General features: G+C 47.4%; 1 protein-coding gene across 1 annotated transcript; it reads right to left on the reverse strand.

The window, feature by feature from the left end:
- Positions 1-749: 749 nt before the first annotated feature.
- On the reverse strand, positions 750-5,993 carry VAX1 (ventral anterior homeobox 1). The gene is made up of 3 exons (XM_052799391.1): positions 5,278-5,993; positions 3,180-3,367; positions 750-1,462 (listed from the first exon to the last, which is right to left on the reverse strand). Exons 1-3 carry the CDS (start codon positions 5,513-5,515, stop codon positions 920-922), a joined length of 969 nt encoding a protein of 322 aa, XP_052655351.1. The 5' UTR covers positions 5,516-5,993; the 3' UTR covers positions 750-919.
- Positions 5,994-18,453: the final 12,460 nt, after the last annotated feature.

The raw sequence follows: 18,453 nt of genomic DNA on the forward strand, positions 1-18,453 counted from the left end.
TTTGCTTTTGCAGATAAGGTCCGCAGGACTGGCCCGTGAGAACGCAAGGAAGGGGGAAAAAAAAAAAAAAAAAAAAGGGGGCGTTGTGTTATCTCGAAGGGAGAGACAGTTTTACTCAAAATCTCTGCAGCCACTGGTTTCTGTCTCCCCGCTTCGTGCGTGTATTTTCAAGGCAGTCCGTTCCGGCCCTTCCCACATTCAAGATTTATGGTGAAAAATAAAAGTTGCTGGACGTTTTCCTGGCTGGTATTAAGGGCAAACGGCAAGGACGCTACCCGGGGAGCGTAGTGCAGTGAGAGTGGGAGAAACGGGGGCCGCAGGTGGAGCCCCCAAACCTTCGTGCTTAGGAGTCACTGAAGTGGGGGGGGTGGGGGGGGGACCGCCCGGGCATCACCTGGCAGCTCCATCTTCCTCTCTCCGAAATCCTTCTCCCTCGCTTGGCATTGGCCACAGCCTCTCCGAAAGAGCCCGGCCAAACCGCACCCCGTCCGCTCTCCCTCTCCGGCCCTTTCCTGACGGTGTCAAAGCAAACGAACAGACAGACAAACACCCACACCCCCCCACCCCCCCCCCCACTACCACCACCCCCCCCCGCCCCCCGCGAACCGACAAGACGGACCCCCGGGCCGGCGGGGCAGGGATGAGCGGCGGGGGCTGCCCCGCTCCCGGCCGGGCTCCGGGGAGGTGCCCGCAGCCCCCTCGCCCCGGCCCCGGCCGCCGGCTCCCCCGCTCCGCCCCGGTCCCCGCTCCGCTCCGCTCCGCCCCGGCCCGCGGAGGGAACCGCGCCGCGGGGCTCGGAGGCGGCGGCGGCGGCGGCGGCGAGGGAGGGGGCTGCCGGCAAGGCCCGCCGCGCCGCCCGTCCCATAAATACCGCCACAAATAGAGACTATAAATATAAATACGGGGAAGTTACTTAGAGTCAGTCCAGTGCTTTTTTCTCAGCGCTTTCTTTATTGTTGGTCCGGGAGTAGGGCTCGAAGGCGGACGAGCTCAGGTAGCGGGCCGACAGTTCCTGCAAGTTGCCCGCCAGCGAGCCGGCCACGGCCAGGGGAGCGGAGGAGAGCCGCCCGGCCACCGAGCCCAGCAGGGCGGGCACCGGCAGCCCGAAGAGCCCGTGCCCGGCGGCGGCCGCTCCGTGCAGCGCTGCCGGCGGGGGGGGGGCCGCCGCGCTGCCGGCGGCCGGCGGGTGCGGGGAGCCGCCGCTGGGAGCCGCCGCCGCCGCCGCCGCCGCGGGGCCGCTGCCCGCCGCCAGGCCGGGTCCCCGCAGCGCCGAGCCCAGGGCTCCGGTAGCGCAGGGCGGCAGGAGGCCGGGCAGCCCCGGCGGGGAGAGCAGCCGGCCTTGCTCCAGCAACCGCAGGACGCTGCAGGTGGCGGCCGTCTCGGACACCACCGACCGCAGCTCGGAGTCCTTGCCCTGGTCCTTTTTCTGCTTGGTGCGACGGTTCTGGAACCAGACCTTGACCTGCAGGCCGGGGAGAGAGGCAGGGTCAGCGGGCAACCCCCGCCAGGTGCCCCGGGACCCCGGCACGGCTCCGCGGGGCAGAGTTTGGCGGGGGGGGGGGGGGAGGCTCCGGCAGGCCCTTGCTAACGGGGAGCATCCTAAAAACGCACACCGCCTCCCCCGACCTGGCTGCTCCCCGTTTCGGGGTGCGCCCGGTGGGGGGGGGGGGGGGCAGAGGGGGATCCGGGAGCCCTTAGCTCTCGCTATCGCTCTGTATCTTGAACCTGAGCCGTCTCGCTTCAGCCGAATTTACCGTCCGCCAGTCGTTCCCTGGGAGCCGGATCCAGCCAGGCGGCTTTATTCTAAGGCAGCTCAGCCGCAGCCCCGGGCCGAACGGCGGCCCCCAGGACCCCGCTCCGCGGCCCCTCGCCCCTGGCCCCGCTGGCAGGGACCCCGCACGCTGCCACTGCCGCTGCTGCCTGTCCTGGGTGTAACGACAGCCCTGCGCTTCTTTCCCAATCTCCCGGCCTGGACCGTCTCTCTCCCATGCCCACCCATCTTAAGCAATATTTAACTTTAAGAAGGGATGCTAGAAGCCCCTCAAAAAAAAAGACCCAAACCAAAACCCAACAAAACCCTACCAATAAACCAAAACCCCCAAACAGAACAAAAAACACCCGTGGCAGTTTCCGTAACCTACGGGCTATTGAACTTGTCATTCCTATCCGGCAGGGGAAAGAAAAAAGCTAATTAGCTTGTCAGGGGAATTTATTGTCGTATGATATTTTGCAGAAATATGAAACCGGCTTTTAGAAGTTTGGTCTTTTTAGATGCTTCCCCGCACTCTGGCATAGTTTTAACCCGCCTGACCGCCCCCGGCCGCTCTGCTCGGCAGGATGGAGGGGCGATTTGCCCCCCTCGGAAATACAAGGACTCAAAATACGGCCCAAACTTCAGTCCCGTCCCCGGATCTCTCGCACCCGGGAAAGACCGCTCAGACCAAACGTCTCTAACCCAGCACCCCCCAGGGGAAGGTGCCTTCCTCCCCCCCCCCCCCCAACCTCCGGTGTTAGCACCTATTTTCTCCTTGCTGCGGGCTAGGGGCGGCTCGGCCTCTCCTCGCTTCTCCCCGGCCGCAGCAGCGCAACCTCCGCGCCCGGGGGCAGCCGGCACCGCAGAGCCGGCGGCACCGAGCCCCGGTGGTGGTGGGGAGCCGCTCCCCGGCCCGGGGAGGCCCGGGAAAGCGTTTGGCTTCTCGACCAAGCTCCCGCCGACCCCTCGGGCCGGGCCGCCTCGCCGTGTACAGAACCCACGCGGCCGCGGGAAAGCCCGCGGGGCCTGCGTGCGGGGACGCGCAAGGCCGTGGGACCCCCCCCTTCTCCAGCAGCCCCCCTCCGGCGCTCCCCCTTCCCCCGCCGCACATGGTTATAGGTCCCTGGCCGGGCAGCGGGCCCCCCCCCCCGCCCCCGCCCGGACACGCGTGGGCACCTCGCGGGTCACCTCTGCCTCTCCAGCGGGCCCACGCCCCTGCCCGACAGCTCCCGGGGCCTGCGCGGTGGCGCGCAAGAGCGCGCAAGAAGCGCGCAGGGCCGCGGAGCCTGCTCCCCCCCCCCCCCCCTTCGCGGTGCCCGGCGCGCAGAGGGAGATGGCCGGGCCGGGAGGGAGGGGGGGTCCGCGGAGGGAGCCCGGGGGAAGGACGGGGCTGGACAGCCGGGGGGCTCCGTCCCTCGGGGGCTACCTGAGTCTCGGAGAGATTGAGCTGGCGGGCGAGCTCGGTGCGCTCCCGCCCCACGACGTACTGGCAGCGCTGGAACTCCATCTCCAGGCGGTAGAGCTGCTCGGCCGTGAAGGAGGTGCGGGTCCGCTTGGGACGGTCCAGATCAAGACCCTTAGGCAGAATAATCTCTCTGATTGAACCTTTGGCATCTGGCAAAGAAAGGCGCAGTCAGCTTTACACTCAGGCAACCCTCCACTTTTTTTTCCCCTTTTTTTGTTGTTGTTGTTTTGTTTTTCTTTCCGAGGGAAAGAGCCGTCGTCAGCGCCTTCAAGACCGAGACCCGAGTCGGGATGGAGCAGGGTCCCTGAGGTTGAGGCACTGCACCTGGCCACTGCACCCAAGGAAGGGGAAAAAAAAAAAAAACCAACCCAGCAGAGAAGGAAGGAGGGGGCGATGGGGGCCCAGGGCTCTGGAAATAATCCCCTCAGCCCATTTAAAAATTGGCTTGAATATATCGCACTGACAGTACGACACTGCGGCATCCACCACGGCCCCTCTGGGAAGCTGGGGAGAGATCCTCCAGGCCGGGCTTTGTGCCTGGAGTGCAGGGCTACTCTTTGTTCCCCCTGGGCTCCGGGTTAGGGCTTGCTGAAAGCCGCCACACACACCCAGCCACCCCCCAAAAAATAAAACCTTATTATTATTATTATTTTTTTTTTTTAAGAACAAGTTTTCCAAGCGAAAAAAAAAAAAAAAGAAGAAAAAAAGCAGGCAGGAGCTTTCAGGGCATAGGCAGCGCTGTCCCCGAGCTGGCTGACTGCCCACCGTGAATCTGGGGACACCTCCAGCCCACCCAGCATCCCGGGGAAAAAGCATCGCCGCCGCCGCTGCTGTGGGGTTTTGGCAAAGAGGAGAAGAAGGAGGAGGGGAAAAAAACCCCAACAACCCAAACCAAGGCACCAAACAGCCCGCAGAAACCTCACTTTTCTGGTAGCCCCGACCGAAAGAAAGCGGGACAAATCTTATTAACACGACTGTCAAGCTAGAGCCAGATTCATGTTACATTAAAGCCTTCCCAACTTTGCTTTCCGTAATTTTACCTCCTCGGTACGTGTTAAATCAGAGACAACCACATCATTTTAATCTGACCCGTCTCTGGGTCAATCGGTCGCGCAAGGATTAATTATTGTTTACAAGGCCTGCTTCGCACTAATTTTGTTCCGATTCTGTTCTCTCCTTCCTCCCCCAAAACGCACCTTAATAAAACTGAATTTTTTCCAGTTTGTTTGGGGGTTGGGGGGTTTGGTGTTTGGTTTTTGGTTGGTTTTGTTGTTTGGTTTTTTTTTTTTGAAGGGACTAGGAATAGAATGATTTAATTAGTTTAGCCTGAGACGAGGGTTGAGGAAAATAAAACGTATAACTGTTAAAAAAAAAATTTTAAAGCCCTTCGCCATTCTTCCGTTGATTTTAAGGCTGAGGGTTATTTAAAAATATCCCTTTCCGCTGGGATGCTGGGCGCGGGGAGAGGGGGGACAGCGGGAACCCCTGCCCTCCCGAGAGGACATTCCTGCCCGCTCCGACAGCCGGGCGGGAACCGCAGCCCCACGCCATTGTACGCGGCAGCGGCTGCGGGCGGGCGGGATGCGCGGGCGCGGAAGAACCGCGCCCGGCCGGGGGGGTCGGAGCCGCGGCCCCTCCGAGGGAGCGCTTGGTCCCGGCTGGCTCCCTGCGGGGACGGGCACCCCGGGAAAGCTGCGAAGCAGAAAAGAAAAAAGAAAAAAGAAGAAGAAGGAGGAAAAAAAAAAAAGAAAAAAAAAAGAAAAGGAAGAAAAAAAAAAAGAAAAAGCGGGGCTGGCCCGGTGCAGGGCAAAGCCGGGGAGGAACCACGGCGGCTTAACTTTCCCCCGAGCGGCTGGCGGAAATTCCCCGAAATAAAGCCGGGCTGGAGCGGGGCTGCAGGGCACAGCCCGGCCGGGATGTGGGATCTCTCCCCCGGAGCCGTGGGAAGGTCTTTCGAGCCAGGGACGGACCAAAGGGAAAGCAACGAAATAAAACACATCTCCCGGGCGTGAAGAGAGCTCACCTTCCCCCACCCTCGCGAAATACCTCAAACTCATACCTCTAACTAGGATCCTCCTGCAATAGTCCGGATCAGCCGAACTAGATTTACTTTTATTACAATCTTCCGTAGCTGCAGAGGCAGAAAAAGTCCCTTGCTGATCCTTCAAAAAAGAAGTAGAAATATTTCCTTCAGACCCTTTGCTTTCCTTGCCCTCTTTATGTCCGTTCTTCGAGACCCGGTTAGCTTCAGTCTCTGAACTGCATCTAACGTCCATTTTGTCTTGTTTCCCAAACATGTAGTGCAATAAAAACAAAACAAAACAAAACAAAAAAAAACCACCAACAAAAAAAAATATAGAAGAGTAGAAGAAGAAGAAGAAGACGAAGTCTATGCTGGATATTGCACGGCTTAGGGTCAGATCGGTGGGGATCTGTAAAGCACCTTGAGTAAGGAAGATCGGGTTTTATCCCACTGGAAAAGCAGCGGCTTCCTCAGTCCCAGCGTCCTAATGTGACTGTCCAGCTTCCCAGAGCGCCCAGTGATCAGGTACTCAACAGTACAACTCTAAAATGATTTAATGTCTGCCTTATTACAGAGACATGTAGTTGTTAGACACACAGAGGGACGCGCACTCGCTGTTTCAATTGATTACGGGTAATTTTGCAGCCTCCACATTTAGGTTACCTCATGAATACACTAAATTGTTTGGATAATATATCAGATCGTAATGGATGGTTTGTGTGCTTGTCCCCAATCAAGTAGAGTTTAGCCAGTGAATAAACTGAAATGATTGGTCTTGCTTTCAGGAAACACACAATCAAAAGACTGAGACTTCCAGAAAAAAAAAAAAAAAAAAAAAAGAGAGAGAGAAAAAAAGGGGGGGGAGAGGGCAAAAAAAAAAAACTTTTGACAAGATTCACCCTGAATTGTTAGCACCATTAGCAGCCATTATTAACTTTCTTCAGTATGCCTTTGACCTCCCGATTATATAGTGGCTTTCTCCAAAGCACACCAAATAAATCTGAATAAAGCTGCTAGGAAGGGCTGGAAAAATGCAGTTGTAGGGGGGGTGAAAAAAAAAAGCCCCCTGAATTCTAAACAAACAAACAGATCCCCAGCACGCACACACACAAAAAGTTCTTCCTTCAAGCAGATCTCTCCAAGGAAGCAGGTTATCTTGGCCAGCAGAAATCCTCCTTAACACATCTCCCCACAGACAGCCATCTTAAACTCCTACCTCTCCTTATTTCAGTCCCGATACTTGCTTTTTGTGCTTCTCCCTCTGTGTGTGTGTGTATGTGTGCGTGCATGTGTGTGTGCTAATTCTGCACCTTCGCAAACACTGAACCTATTCGTGGAGCCTGCTCATTGAAAAAAAAAAAAAAAAGAGGAAAAAAAAAAGCCAGCTTTGTGTGCAGTGGATCCAGGAGGGGGGAGAAAGGGAGAGGGGGAGAAAGAGGGAGGGAGAGAGGAAGGGAGGGAGGGAGGGAGAGAGAGAGATAGCCCATGAAAAATCTCAACTGCGTGATCCACTAAAGGAGAAAAAAGTTTTACTCTAGCTATTTCATTGTCTCTGCTACAATATCTTTGAGAACCGCAACAGCCAGTAATCCAATAAGACCGTTGATTAGGCTACAATGATTCAATTCAAGCAAATGGCCTTGTGCAAAGAGCATGCTCCAGTCCTTCTTGTCACCTTGCAGGGCAGAAGCCCTCTTCATGCTGCTCTCCTTATTCATTCCTTTATGGGAAATGTAGAGCAAAAGGAGTGAAAGATGGCAATTATCTAATTGGACTATTAACAAACAATTCTCTGAGTGTGGCTGTCTGGCAGTGGTTCTTGGGCGAGGTGAAAGGCCACATGTTGCACTGGCCCCATTCACAAAGAGTTTAGGGGCCTGAGAGGGAGAGAAAGAATTTTCCCTGAGAATTTTTCACACAAACGCCGGAGTATCCATCGGGTGTGCTCCTCTCCACCTCGGCCTCGGCCTGCTTGGGCCGCTGCCTGGGAATTTTACCCACCTGAAGCAGGCTGGAGGAGCCGTGTGCTTTACTGCAGGCGATACTGGCGGGTAAAAGCAGAATGCGGTGCCCTTGCCGGGGCTGCTCAGCCCCACGGGTCTCATCCTGCTCCCGCCGAAGGAATAACAGCCCTCTTCCCCACGGGACCCAGCCTTTGTCCGAGGAGGTGTAATGGAGTGAAGGATCCAGTGCTGGGGCCTAATCGTCATAAATAGGAAATTCAGGGGAGACAAGAAAAGAATGGGGGGTGGGGAGAAGAGAAGGAAAGGGAAAAGAAAGGAAGAGAAAGGAAGGGAAAATAAGAGAAAGAAGAAAAGGAAAGGAAAAGAAAGGAAAGGGAAAAAGAAAAGGAAAGGAAAGGGAAGGGGAAAAGAAAAGGAAAGGAAAAGAAAGGAAAGGGAAAAAGAAAAGGAAAGGAAAGGGAAGGGGAAAAGAAAAGGAAAGGAAAAGAAAGGAAAGGGAAAAAGAAAAGGAAAGGAAAGGAAAGGAAAGGAAAGAAAATAAAAGAAAAGAAAAGAAAAGAAAAGAAAAGAGAAAAGAAAAGAAAAGAAAAGAAAAGAAAAGAAAAGAAAAGAAAAGAAAAGAAAAGAAAAGAAAAAGAGAAGAAAAAAGAAGAAAATAAAAGGAAAGAGAAAAGGAAAGGAAAAAGAAGAAGAAAAAGAAGAAGAAAAAGAAAAAGAGAAAAAGAAAAAGAGAGACAGCAGTTCATAGATACATTTCAATGGGTTGTCTTTAGTGGAGGTCTTAAATCTTGGTCATTTTTCCACAAATCACAGAATAATTTATTTTTATTGCCACTGTCTGAAAAATCAGATTGAGATTGAGGAAGTGCTCCTAAGATTTTCATCAAGCCCTATCATTTCAACTATATTTATACGTACAACCGGACGTAGAATGTCCTTATTATGGACCAGGTTTTATTTTTCCTTACAGCCAAGGCATCTCAGCAATCTCTGGTGGTCTGTTGTTATTAGTTACTACTTGTATGGCAGTCATACCCAGGGGCCCCAAATAAATCACAGCCCCATTGTGCAAGGCTTCATGCAGATACATAGAGAGAGGATTGAATGAGTTCATTTCCTCCACGAATTCGCAATGCTGTGCAAAGGCCTGTTGTGTGAAGGGATGCTCGTGAAACAGTAAAATTAAGAGAAATTGGGTCCTTTCAGGGAAGGTGCAACAAGTGGATGCTGATTAGTGAGAACATTTTTCATGTAGCTGAACTATAGGTTTGTGTTTAGCAGGTAAGCTTTGTTGTGTGATATACATACACGTATACATGTGTATGTATGCATAGGCAAGGTAGTATCAACAGTCCTGGCTGGACATGTTTGTTTAATGCTAAATAAAACAAAGTTCTATTTCAAGCATTTTTTTACATAACAGATATTTTTTAGGCAGAATAGGCATAATGATTCCCATAAATGGTCTCTGTGAAATACAGGGAGCAATTATAATTATATTTGCATAGGTGTGTGGGAGTATGTATGACATTTCCCCCCATGTTTTTCATTATGCTAATGTCTAGGCATAGGCCATAAGAATAAACATGGAGCTATTGAACTCAATTACACTGTTTGAAGCAGAATTTCTGGAGATTAAATATTGTATTTGTGTGATAATCTGGTTTCCCCCCCCCCCCCCAACAAGGACCTGATCCAAAGCTCAGTAAAGGCCAGGGGAATTTTGTTCTACATGTGTAATATCTTAACAAATCCATTGCAAACCCCTTCTTGTCCATAGAAGTCAGTGCTATAAAAAGGCTTTCCCCTATTAAATCCGTTAAATTTGCTTTCACACATTATGAACACAGTACTGTTGAAGATCTGGAAATTCAAATAATGAGTCTAATCCTGCAGCAAACCTGTAGTGAGCAGACAAGTCTATCCACACACAGCTCAGTTACTTTAATCAAGGTCCACTCATCTGCAACAAATAGCAAAGTCCGGAACAGCATTGGGAAATTCAAATTTTTACCATTTATAAAGTCAACATTTTCATTAGTCTAGCAGTCGCTAAACTTCCTTTCACCTATTCTCATTTCTTTTTTTCCCCAATAGACTTAAAATAAAGCATTCTCGAATATTATGTTCTTTCAGGGCACAGTATGTCCCCTTCTTACTGTCATAACTCCAGGCATCTCCATAGCTTCAGCATGCTTACATCTACGCTCATGTGCCACTGGATAAGCAGAGTAGGGGTTACCTCTTTTCCCTTCAAGTACTGCTCAAAAATGACGTAGCGCACTACACAGGCATTTCCTGGCTGTACTTTGCTATGTAGACTATCTTGTTGCTTTTCAAATACAGTTTTATTAGTTTCTATTAGCATGTAGAAGACTGAAAAATGTGTTTCTCATTGACTACCACTATTTATACTATTTTTACCTCTATTTGATGGGCAGGAAAGATACCCATTATTGCTACTACTTCCTAAACTCTTCTTTGTCAAATAAATATTTCTGTCCTAAATTCAATTCAAGGCTTGCATGCCAAGCTGATTATCACAGTATGAGCATGGTGCTAAACTGCTATTGAGCTTCAGTGCATATGCTTGAAGTTAAAAGATTCATCAAAAGGATCCCGTGTTTAGCTAATTTAATTTACTATATAACATGGATTCCTATCCAAATAAGTACAAGCTTTTGTCCACTTGGAGTGTCAGCTCTTGCCCTCCTTTGCTATCCCTGCATTGCGGAGTCATCCTAATAGACTTTGTCTGTGGTCTCAGCTGAAGAGGAAAGCAGAGCCAGCCCAGAGCTCACAGACAGGTAGGTCAATCTAAAGATCTAACAACCTGCTCTGCTGTCTGCGACAGGCGCCCATCGCTGCCCAGCCAGGGCAAATGTAAGAAGAGGAGTAAAGGCTCCCCCAGCATCCTCCCAGCCCTGAGCTAAAAAGGCATGGCTCAGAGATCCTCTGAATCAAAAGGCTTACCTCTGTGTTTAATAGCCCTAAGCAGATTTTTCTTCCATTAATTTGCCTAATTATTTTGATTCAGATTATTTGCTTTTGAATTTACAGATGCATTTGGCAAGCAGCTGCCAGGAACATTTTTTGGATACTTGTTTAGCACAGGGGATATGAACTGGTACCTTGGGGCTGAACATCTTCCTGGTTATTTCCAATTAACAGAGAATATGGTAGTTACTCATAACAATACATTCATGTGGAAATGTCAAGGAGTTGCTACAAAGAGGTCCTACCACACATCCAGCACCCTTGGCTAGTGTTAAAGGCAAACGAAGGAGAAACAGAAAACCTCATTATTGTGTGCACAGATGCTGTGTTTCTCTTGGGCAGGACGTTTCTGTCCAGCGTGAGTGACACTCTGTGAGCAGTGAAGAAGATGATCTTCAGGAAGACAGGAGGTTCGCCAGAAGGTTATTCTTTCATACAGGCCTCAGTGCTGTGCTAACCACCAGGAACTTTGAGCATCTTCTTGAAACAAAGTGCACAGCATAATTAACAACTCCATTGCTCTTGCAATTATTCATTGCTAGGGAGGAAATTGCCATACAATTGAAGAGGAACTCTAGAAATTTCAGCATATACATACTACTGTGTATTCAGGGGACATTTAAAAGGCACATGCTAAGCCCTTAGTTGAAGATGTTTATTTGTTCTGTTTGGAATTGGCTCCATCTCCTGCAAGTGAGCCTAGAAAATTTTCCTTTTCCCGCACAAGTGAGCAGTATCCTTGAAGAAGACGACCATGTCTTTGTCTAGAAGCTTTACAGCATCTTTGAAGAAAAGGATTGAAGTCTTTGACTCAATTCAGCTTTCTGTGTGAAGTGGAAGATAAGGCTGTCATGTTTGTGGTAGTCTACATGGCTTGAAACAGTACTAATTCCACTTTCCTAAGGACTGATGCCCAGGTATATTTGTGGTGTTCAATGGCATGTAGGTCCCTGGATCATGATATAAAAGACATCACATGGTGTGTTTTATGTGAAATTAAATGTCACAGGCTCACAAGAGTTCTAACAGGTACAACAGCAAAACAAAGACAATTTCTCTCTGTTTTGTAAGTGGGCAACACCATCATACATTGGTATGAAATAGGGATGTAGCTCTGTTTCCAAATAGGCTTCACCAGCTCTCATGCAGGTTGTGTCCTTCATGCTGGTGCCCTATATATTCCTCTTCGAGCAAGCATTCTGCAAGACAACTGTTTAAAACAAATGAGCATATCCAGACATCTATTTAAAATAAAGTATGAGATCAAGATAATATACATTAGTCCTTGTAGCTGTTACATTCCCATGCTTTGCTATACTCCTACTTACTAGCCTGATGCAGAACACAGAACTAGCTGCTTCTTAATTTTCCTGCATACTTTGCCAGTAATTGCAGTATTGTCTCTTCCAGATACTAAACTGAGCGTATTGGCAGGACTCAGCAGTGCTGTTCTGGAGGCCAGTAATAATGAGCATGGGTATCACACGTGTATCATGATTAATCACGTTGTGGTCATTATGAGCTGCCCCTTACAGTTATCAATCTGGACAGTAGATTAATACAAAGCTTCATTGCCTGTATCATGCCCATGGCATATGCGAGCCATCTAACAATGGTGAGACATGATTCTTTTCATGCGGGAAAACTGTGAATTAAGAGGAAATACTGTTTGTTCTCTGACAGCAGATTGAGAGCCTTTGGTTTCAGCCTCAGCTGTGTCACTGACACCCTCCGTAACCACTAGCACCTGAACACTAAAACTTCCTCTGCCTTCATTTCACCCTCTCCTGACAGGGGTATTAGCTTTACCAACTTTGCTGGAGCACTCATGAGTATTTACCACCTCAAAAGCTGGTAGCCCATGCGCCTTTACTATCGGTACTAAAGCTCTTGCAATCCTATTCGTTCCCATAGTCAATACAAGCAAGCTTGAAGGTTTAAACAGCACAAGAGGAGAAGTTGGCAAAGGTGACATGTTCAGTGTAGTAGATGTGATCTGTAGTCTTTTCAATACTTGGAGTTTTAACATCGAAGACCTATGCATCAAAAGCAAAAAAAAAAAAAAGTCGGATTTTGAGTTAAAACAATTCAGTTCTTTCATTTTGAAAGCTTAAGTCAGATGAGATTGAACACAAAGCATGTGTCAAATACTCCTAATCATGGTCTCAAGGAGCCAGGAGAAGGCTGTACAGGACAGTCTTGCTGAGCTGAGTCTGTTCCTTAGGTACCACCTAGTAACTAGAATGATGTGAGAGATCGCAAGCCTTCCCTTCACTCTGGAGTGAGATAAACTCTGCCATCATCCCAAGGCTGGTGTAGTATGGTAGCCAGTAGCTTGGTGCAAATCTTCTTGAAATTACATATTTTGATTTTTTATTGCTGGTTTTACTTTATTATCAAGTACTACTCCCATGTGAAAAAGGGAAATGTCAACGGAAGCCGCAAGTACAAACCATAAACAAAATCAAATCGGTTTTGGAAAGGTTTGTCTACCTGGGTGCCCTGGTTACATCCAACAAATAAGAGGCTAAATAGGAAATTCTTGAACTATAAGTCTTGAAGGTTAACTCATACCATAAAGAGAAATATGGCCACGTATACAGAAAGTTTTTGGACTAAATGTGTAGCCTCAATACCTGCAGGATTTTGTTACCTGAAATATAGTAGTATTTCAGATGGATACCTGAAGTAACGGTTCAATGTACTTCCTAACACTTTGTCAGGGAAAATGATGGAAAAGGTATGCAAAAAATCAGTGCAGCTTGGTTTGTTAAGACCTGTCAGAGATTGTGGGTTGGTTTAGGGTGACTTCACTCTATGGTGAATACTTTACCTGATGGATTTAAACACACTGGGAGGCTGAGCATCACGATGGCAGACAACTCTGAACATGGCTAAATGCAAGGTAATGCAAATCATCAGTGATTAGCTGTATAGCTCAAATAATCTAAAAAGCCCTGAATTTCCAGCAATCTCTGAGGAAAAAGAACCTGCACCAGGAGTCGTCAGTGTCTGATTTACCTCAATCTATAGCAGCAGCTTAAAAAAAATAAAAAGATTATATGGATTTATTAAATAGAGATAGAGCAGAATGCCAAAAAAAATCAGGATAACACAGGATTATGCGATAAATCCACATTAACTCTGTGTTCATTCTTTTTATCTTCTTCTCTCATCAGGTATAAGCAGACTCTGAAAATGTTCAAGAAATGAGAATAAAAATAATTACAGAGCTGCTGGCATTAATACATGAAGGATGGCGAAGTCTAGAATTATTTTTCTGGGAAGGAGAAGATGAAAGTGGAGCTGATTGTAGAAGTCAAAATTCTCAAGCACACAGTAGTGGACCTTCTTTTTATTTTATCACATGAGAACATCAGGTTAAATTAAAAAGCAGCAAATTTAGAATGAAAAGTAAAGGCCCAGACACATGTCTCATCACCTATGGGAGTTGCTGTTGCAGGAGGTTACTGAGGCAAATACCTTGGCTTGATTTTAAAGTGAATTGGACGTTGTTAGGATTACCTCATTATACAAGGTTGAAAACAGCGATCAGTGTGATTGAATCTTACACCCTGGCTGGACACTGATCACGCGAAGGAGCGATGCAGAAGCAGAAGTGTATTGGTTTGGGGTTTAGTTTGTTCTTCCTTGAAGTATCAGGAGTAGCATATTCTGTAATATATCAGAAAGACTGATGGCATTGAGTAGGAAAAAACTAGAGTAGTACATTTTGGACAGCAGCTAACATTAATACTTATTACTACCTAATTTGTGCCACTGGTAAGAAAAAAAGTAAGTAAGTGTGTGATCAGTGGAAGAGACAAGCCATTTGGCATAACCACGTCATAGGGGAGGTGGGAAAGCATTTAGTGAAACCATTTTGTCTCAGGTGTCCCTTCCGTGGGAAAATATATTTTAGCTCGAGCTTCAGCATTAGTAGGAAAGGCAAAGGCGTAAGGATTATTGGCTCCAAAATATGCTTCTACCAAGCAAATGGACACTTCGCCACTAGTGTTGTGCAAGGTTGGGACATTGGAGGTAGAAAGGTACAAGACATATCTAATATACTGTGAGGCTAAGGGAACAGGCCATCTTCTGCTGGTACATTACCCAAATCGTGGAGGACAGCTCAGCAAGTCATGTTCTGTAAAGCCAAGTCTGTTGAAGTCTGGAGCACTGGCAAATGCTTTGGGACTGGGGTTTGTGTTTCTGCAGAGCACAGGCAAGGACAAGGAGGAGAAGAGCAAGAAGAAGAAGAGATCTTTTGTACTGGTGGACTTCAGCAGATTCCTTTGACAAAGGGATCTACAAAATCTGGAAACCAAACTCCTCGAGCGCTTTTACGGTAGAAGGTGTATTCCACCTCCAGGTGCAAAAGAAGGATGATTTATTATGTTTTCAAGTTCCTAGAAGGAAATAAACTATGTAAGAGAATAAGACATACCAGAGTCTGGATCCATGCTGGCTGAATTCTAATGTTCACTTTTGCATAAGAGGTGTAGTGCTGGGCCCATAGTAATTGCACTGTCAGGAAGAAATAATTTGGGCAGAAATATGGCACTAGTAGTTTTTCTACCATATCACTCAGTTTCCTGGATTTAAAGGGGTTTATACATTGTTACTGTTTTGCTTATTTATTTATGTAACAGAGAGATACAAATCTCAAATAATAGTATGTTTCTAGAAACTGGGATATTCCTAGGATATTGTTTGGCTATTCCTTTTGCTAGGATATTTCTACCACCCAATAACACAAGGAAAATGAAGTTAGATTAATAATATCTAGAATCCCTGTATCTGTTTGTGCTCCCAACGGATGAGATGCTGTGCAAAAAGACTGAGTATGCTTTTAGACATTTACAACCTGAACAAGACTAATTGGATAAGAGAAGAAATATGGTTTATTTTATTTTTAGAGATGGAAGAAAATGTTTTCTTTTATTTTATAGATGGAAAAAAAGAAGCACAGAGAATGCTATGTTTTCCCAGTGGTGCCAGAGAGACCGAATGAGATCCTCAGGGCAGTGCTCTAACTCTAAACCATCCACCAAGAAAAGAAAAAAATATTCAGGAAACAGAGGGGTTATGCAGCAAGGAAGCTGGAAAATTGCTAAGGCCCCACTGTTGAGTTCTAAGGTGTAGAAATGATGCTAGCCACTCCCTGCCTTTTAATATGACACATACAACATCCACGTGATGTCTAGCCATGAAGGACAAATGTTTGGCATGTTTTCAAAGGGCATGTTCTTGAAATGCTTACTCAGATCTCCATGTACCAGGTAAGAGAAGCAGAGGTCCAGCAGTAACAACCTTTTCATTTCAGGAGGATGCACAGCTCTGAGGACCAATTTTAAGCTCTTCCATGGAGACACGGTGCTACTGATGGTATTAAAACTGCTCTTGATTTAGACTCCTGCAGATTAAGGTCAACTCCAATGACTGCTCAGTTAGCAACCTACTGCCTGCTTAGTATGAAGCTGTTCCATGCAATTTTTTGTCTTAGTTTTATCTTTTCATGTTACACCTTCATTTCCTCCTAATGAAGAGCAGAATTGAACCTTTTGGTGTCTGTCTCCTTTTATCATGGGAACTAATTCATCATTGTGTTGGCAGCGGTCCTACTACTGTCAATGGGAATTATGTACTTTAAATGAAGGAAAATGAAGCCATAACTGTTTAAGAATTATGCTATTAAGACAGCACAATGTGTTTTATTTTTGTATAGAGCATTACATATGAAGAGTCAAAACTGCTTTGGGGAGAAAAGGGATAATAGACTGTACTTCACAGAATTGTTTGGAGTGGTGCTGTGATTCAGAAGGAAAAGGACAAATGACTGTACAGATGTGAAGAGAATAGCAGAAAAGCTGGACCTTCAAGGCAATAAAGCAGCCAGCAAGTTTCCTGACAGAACAGACACAGCAAAGGGGAAATGGAAGGATGAGCTTCTGAAAAGAGCTTAATGTCAGCTGCGCAAAAATATAACCATGTTGTAGAACTTCAGGCTGGAGTAACCCCTCAGTCCTACCCCTGTCAAACACAGGCCAGCGCTTAGACTTGAACTAAGCACCACAGGTCAGCATCCATTTACATGGAATGTGTATTTTCCCTGTTACCTTGTGAGTCCACGTGCTCGTGTCATCTCAAGACATGAGATGCCTTGGGGAGATGCTGCATGATGCAGCCGCCCACAGAACAGGCCACCGCACTGGCTGGGGGGAAAAGCAGGAGGCAGGGCAAGATGGGCAGTGCAGGGCCGTGCTGTCCTCTTTGGTCCCGTACAGTCCTTCCAGTTAGGGAAGAGCATCACCTACTTGCCCAAATTTGTTGAAAATGTCTTATCGGCAGGTTGCTATCGAGTTGCGAGCCTGAGCGCAATCAACGGCCACGCACCGTGTTGCAGGAAGGCTGCTCGATGTGAATAGCTGCTTCCTTATCAGGTGGAGTCTCCGCTGTTGTGTGGGAAGGCACGGGCAATGGTCCTTTCAGGCAAGCGAATGCCACATCTGGATTGCTTTTCATTTCATTATGTTCCTAACCTTTGTGTACCTCCCTCCCATCCGCTTCCTTTTTAACGGGATCCATCCCGTTGCCTGCAATCTGACAGGAATAAAAGGGACATGTGTTTGCATTGCTGCTATTTCCACGCCTGCAGCTTGCGGAGCGGGATGTGAGCCCACGGCCAGGCAGCTCCGGTCCTGCCAGCAGCGTGGCAGACACAGCACCCTGCCCAGCCTGGGGTCAGAGGCCTCGGGAGCTGCAGGGAAAAGCCGTAGCGGTGCTGAGTTTGCTGTATCTGACTATCGGCCACGGCTCTACCTAAGCCGCAGTCGCTGAAGTAGCTGAAATATAGATGAGCCCAAAGGCTGTCTCTTCCTCTCGGATGAAGTCTCCGGAGGATCTGGAAACATGGCATGTGCTGCATCCCGTGCCTGCCTTCCACCCCACTGCCTCCCAGGTGCTTCCTAGCTGCTCTGCACGGCTGGGTGCTAACATTTTTGCTTTGGCGGGTGCTTTTTGGCTATGTTTGAAACCCTGCCTGCAGCAGGGCAGGTGAGCCATGCAGAGCAGGCAGCACAGACCCTGCCAAAGGAGTTTTTAGAGCAGATGAAGTGTCCGAACAAAACAATCCGACCCAAATGCATTTCACAGAAAGGGCCATACAGATGATTGTCTCAAACGTCTCCCTCGCATTGCACTGTGTTAGAAAGCTCAGCTTTGTTTAATTCACTGGGTTGATTTTGCTGCTGCACCTTCATCTGCTGCTTAGGCATCCAGGGTAGCAGGGCTCCTTCTCAGAAATGCTAAGAAATACTTGCACAAAGTTGAAACATATTTTGCCCAAGTAAATTTGTGATCAATAATCTCTTCCAGCTTTATTTTTTTCCATAGAGCAGCTTTTGGCATTTTCTATTATCCAATCCCTGTCCAAGCACTTACTAGGCAACTGCGGTGAGGTAAAGGAAATGTTTATGGTCTTCATTTTTCCAGAGGTGAGATGGAGTATTGGCGGGTGAAGTGACATCCCTGAAGTGGAATACTGAACCTGTAAGAGTGCTGGAGTGGAGCCTTGCAGGGCTTTGCAAGCCACACTTCTGTGTTTGCAGCACTTCTGCCCTGAAGCCCCAAGTAAAATGAGCCAAAAAATATGGTCTCGTAACATTTGAAATAACTAATGTGAATCGTTAAAAAATATTTCTTAAATGTTGGGATTTCCCTTTTCACCCTCTTTTAAAATAATATTTTAACATAACATCCAGCAAGAATGTTCTTCCACTATATAAAAAATTTAAAGTCTACTATTGAAATGAAATGCAAATAACACATTCAAAGAGTTCCAATACAGCAAAGCACTTAACTATGTGTTTATCTTTAAACACATCTGGAGCCCCATTGACTTTGACAGGACTACTCATACGCTTAAAGATAAGCCTGCTTTTGTTGGATTGTGGCGCTGAGGATGTAAGTGCTGGGGGAATCATTTTCATGCTCTCCAGAAAGGGCTTTAAATCACTTTTGTTTAAGGAGAGCTAACTGGTTGGACATAAATGTACCTAACAAACCAATAGATCAAGATTAACTTTTATGCTGAGCCACTTGACATCTCTAGAAATTACTTACTGTTGAAGTTTGGTTCTTAAAGAAAATAACGATCCAATTATTTTTTAAATGAAATAGAGCTGTAGGAAAACCTTGATACCTCCACGTGGGAATTTTGTTTTAAAAAAAAAAAAAAAAAGATAAGAGA

Source organism: Harpia harpyja, chromosome 10, assembly GCF_026419915.1.
Source record: "Harpia harpyja isolate bHarHar1 chromosome 10, bHarHar1 primary haplotype, whole genome shotgun sequence".
Taxonomy (NCBI): domain Eukaryota; kingdom Metazoa; phylum Chordata; class Aves; order Accipitriformes; family Accipitridae; genus Harpia; species Harpia harpyja.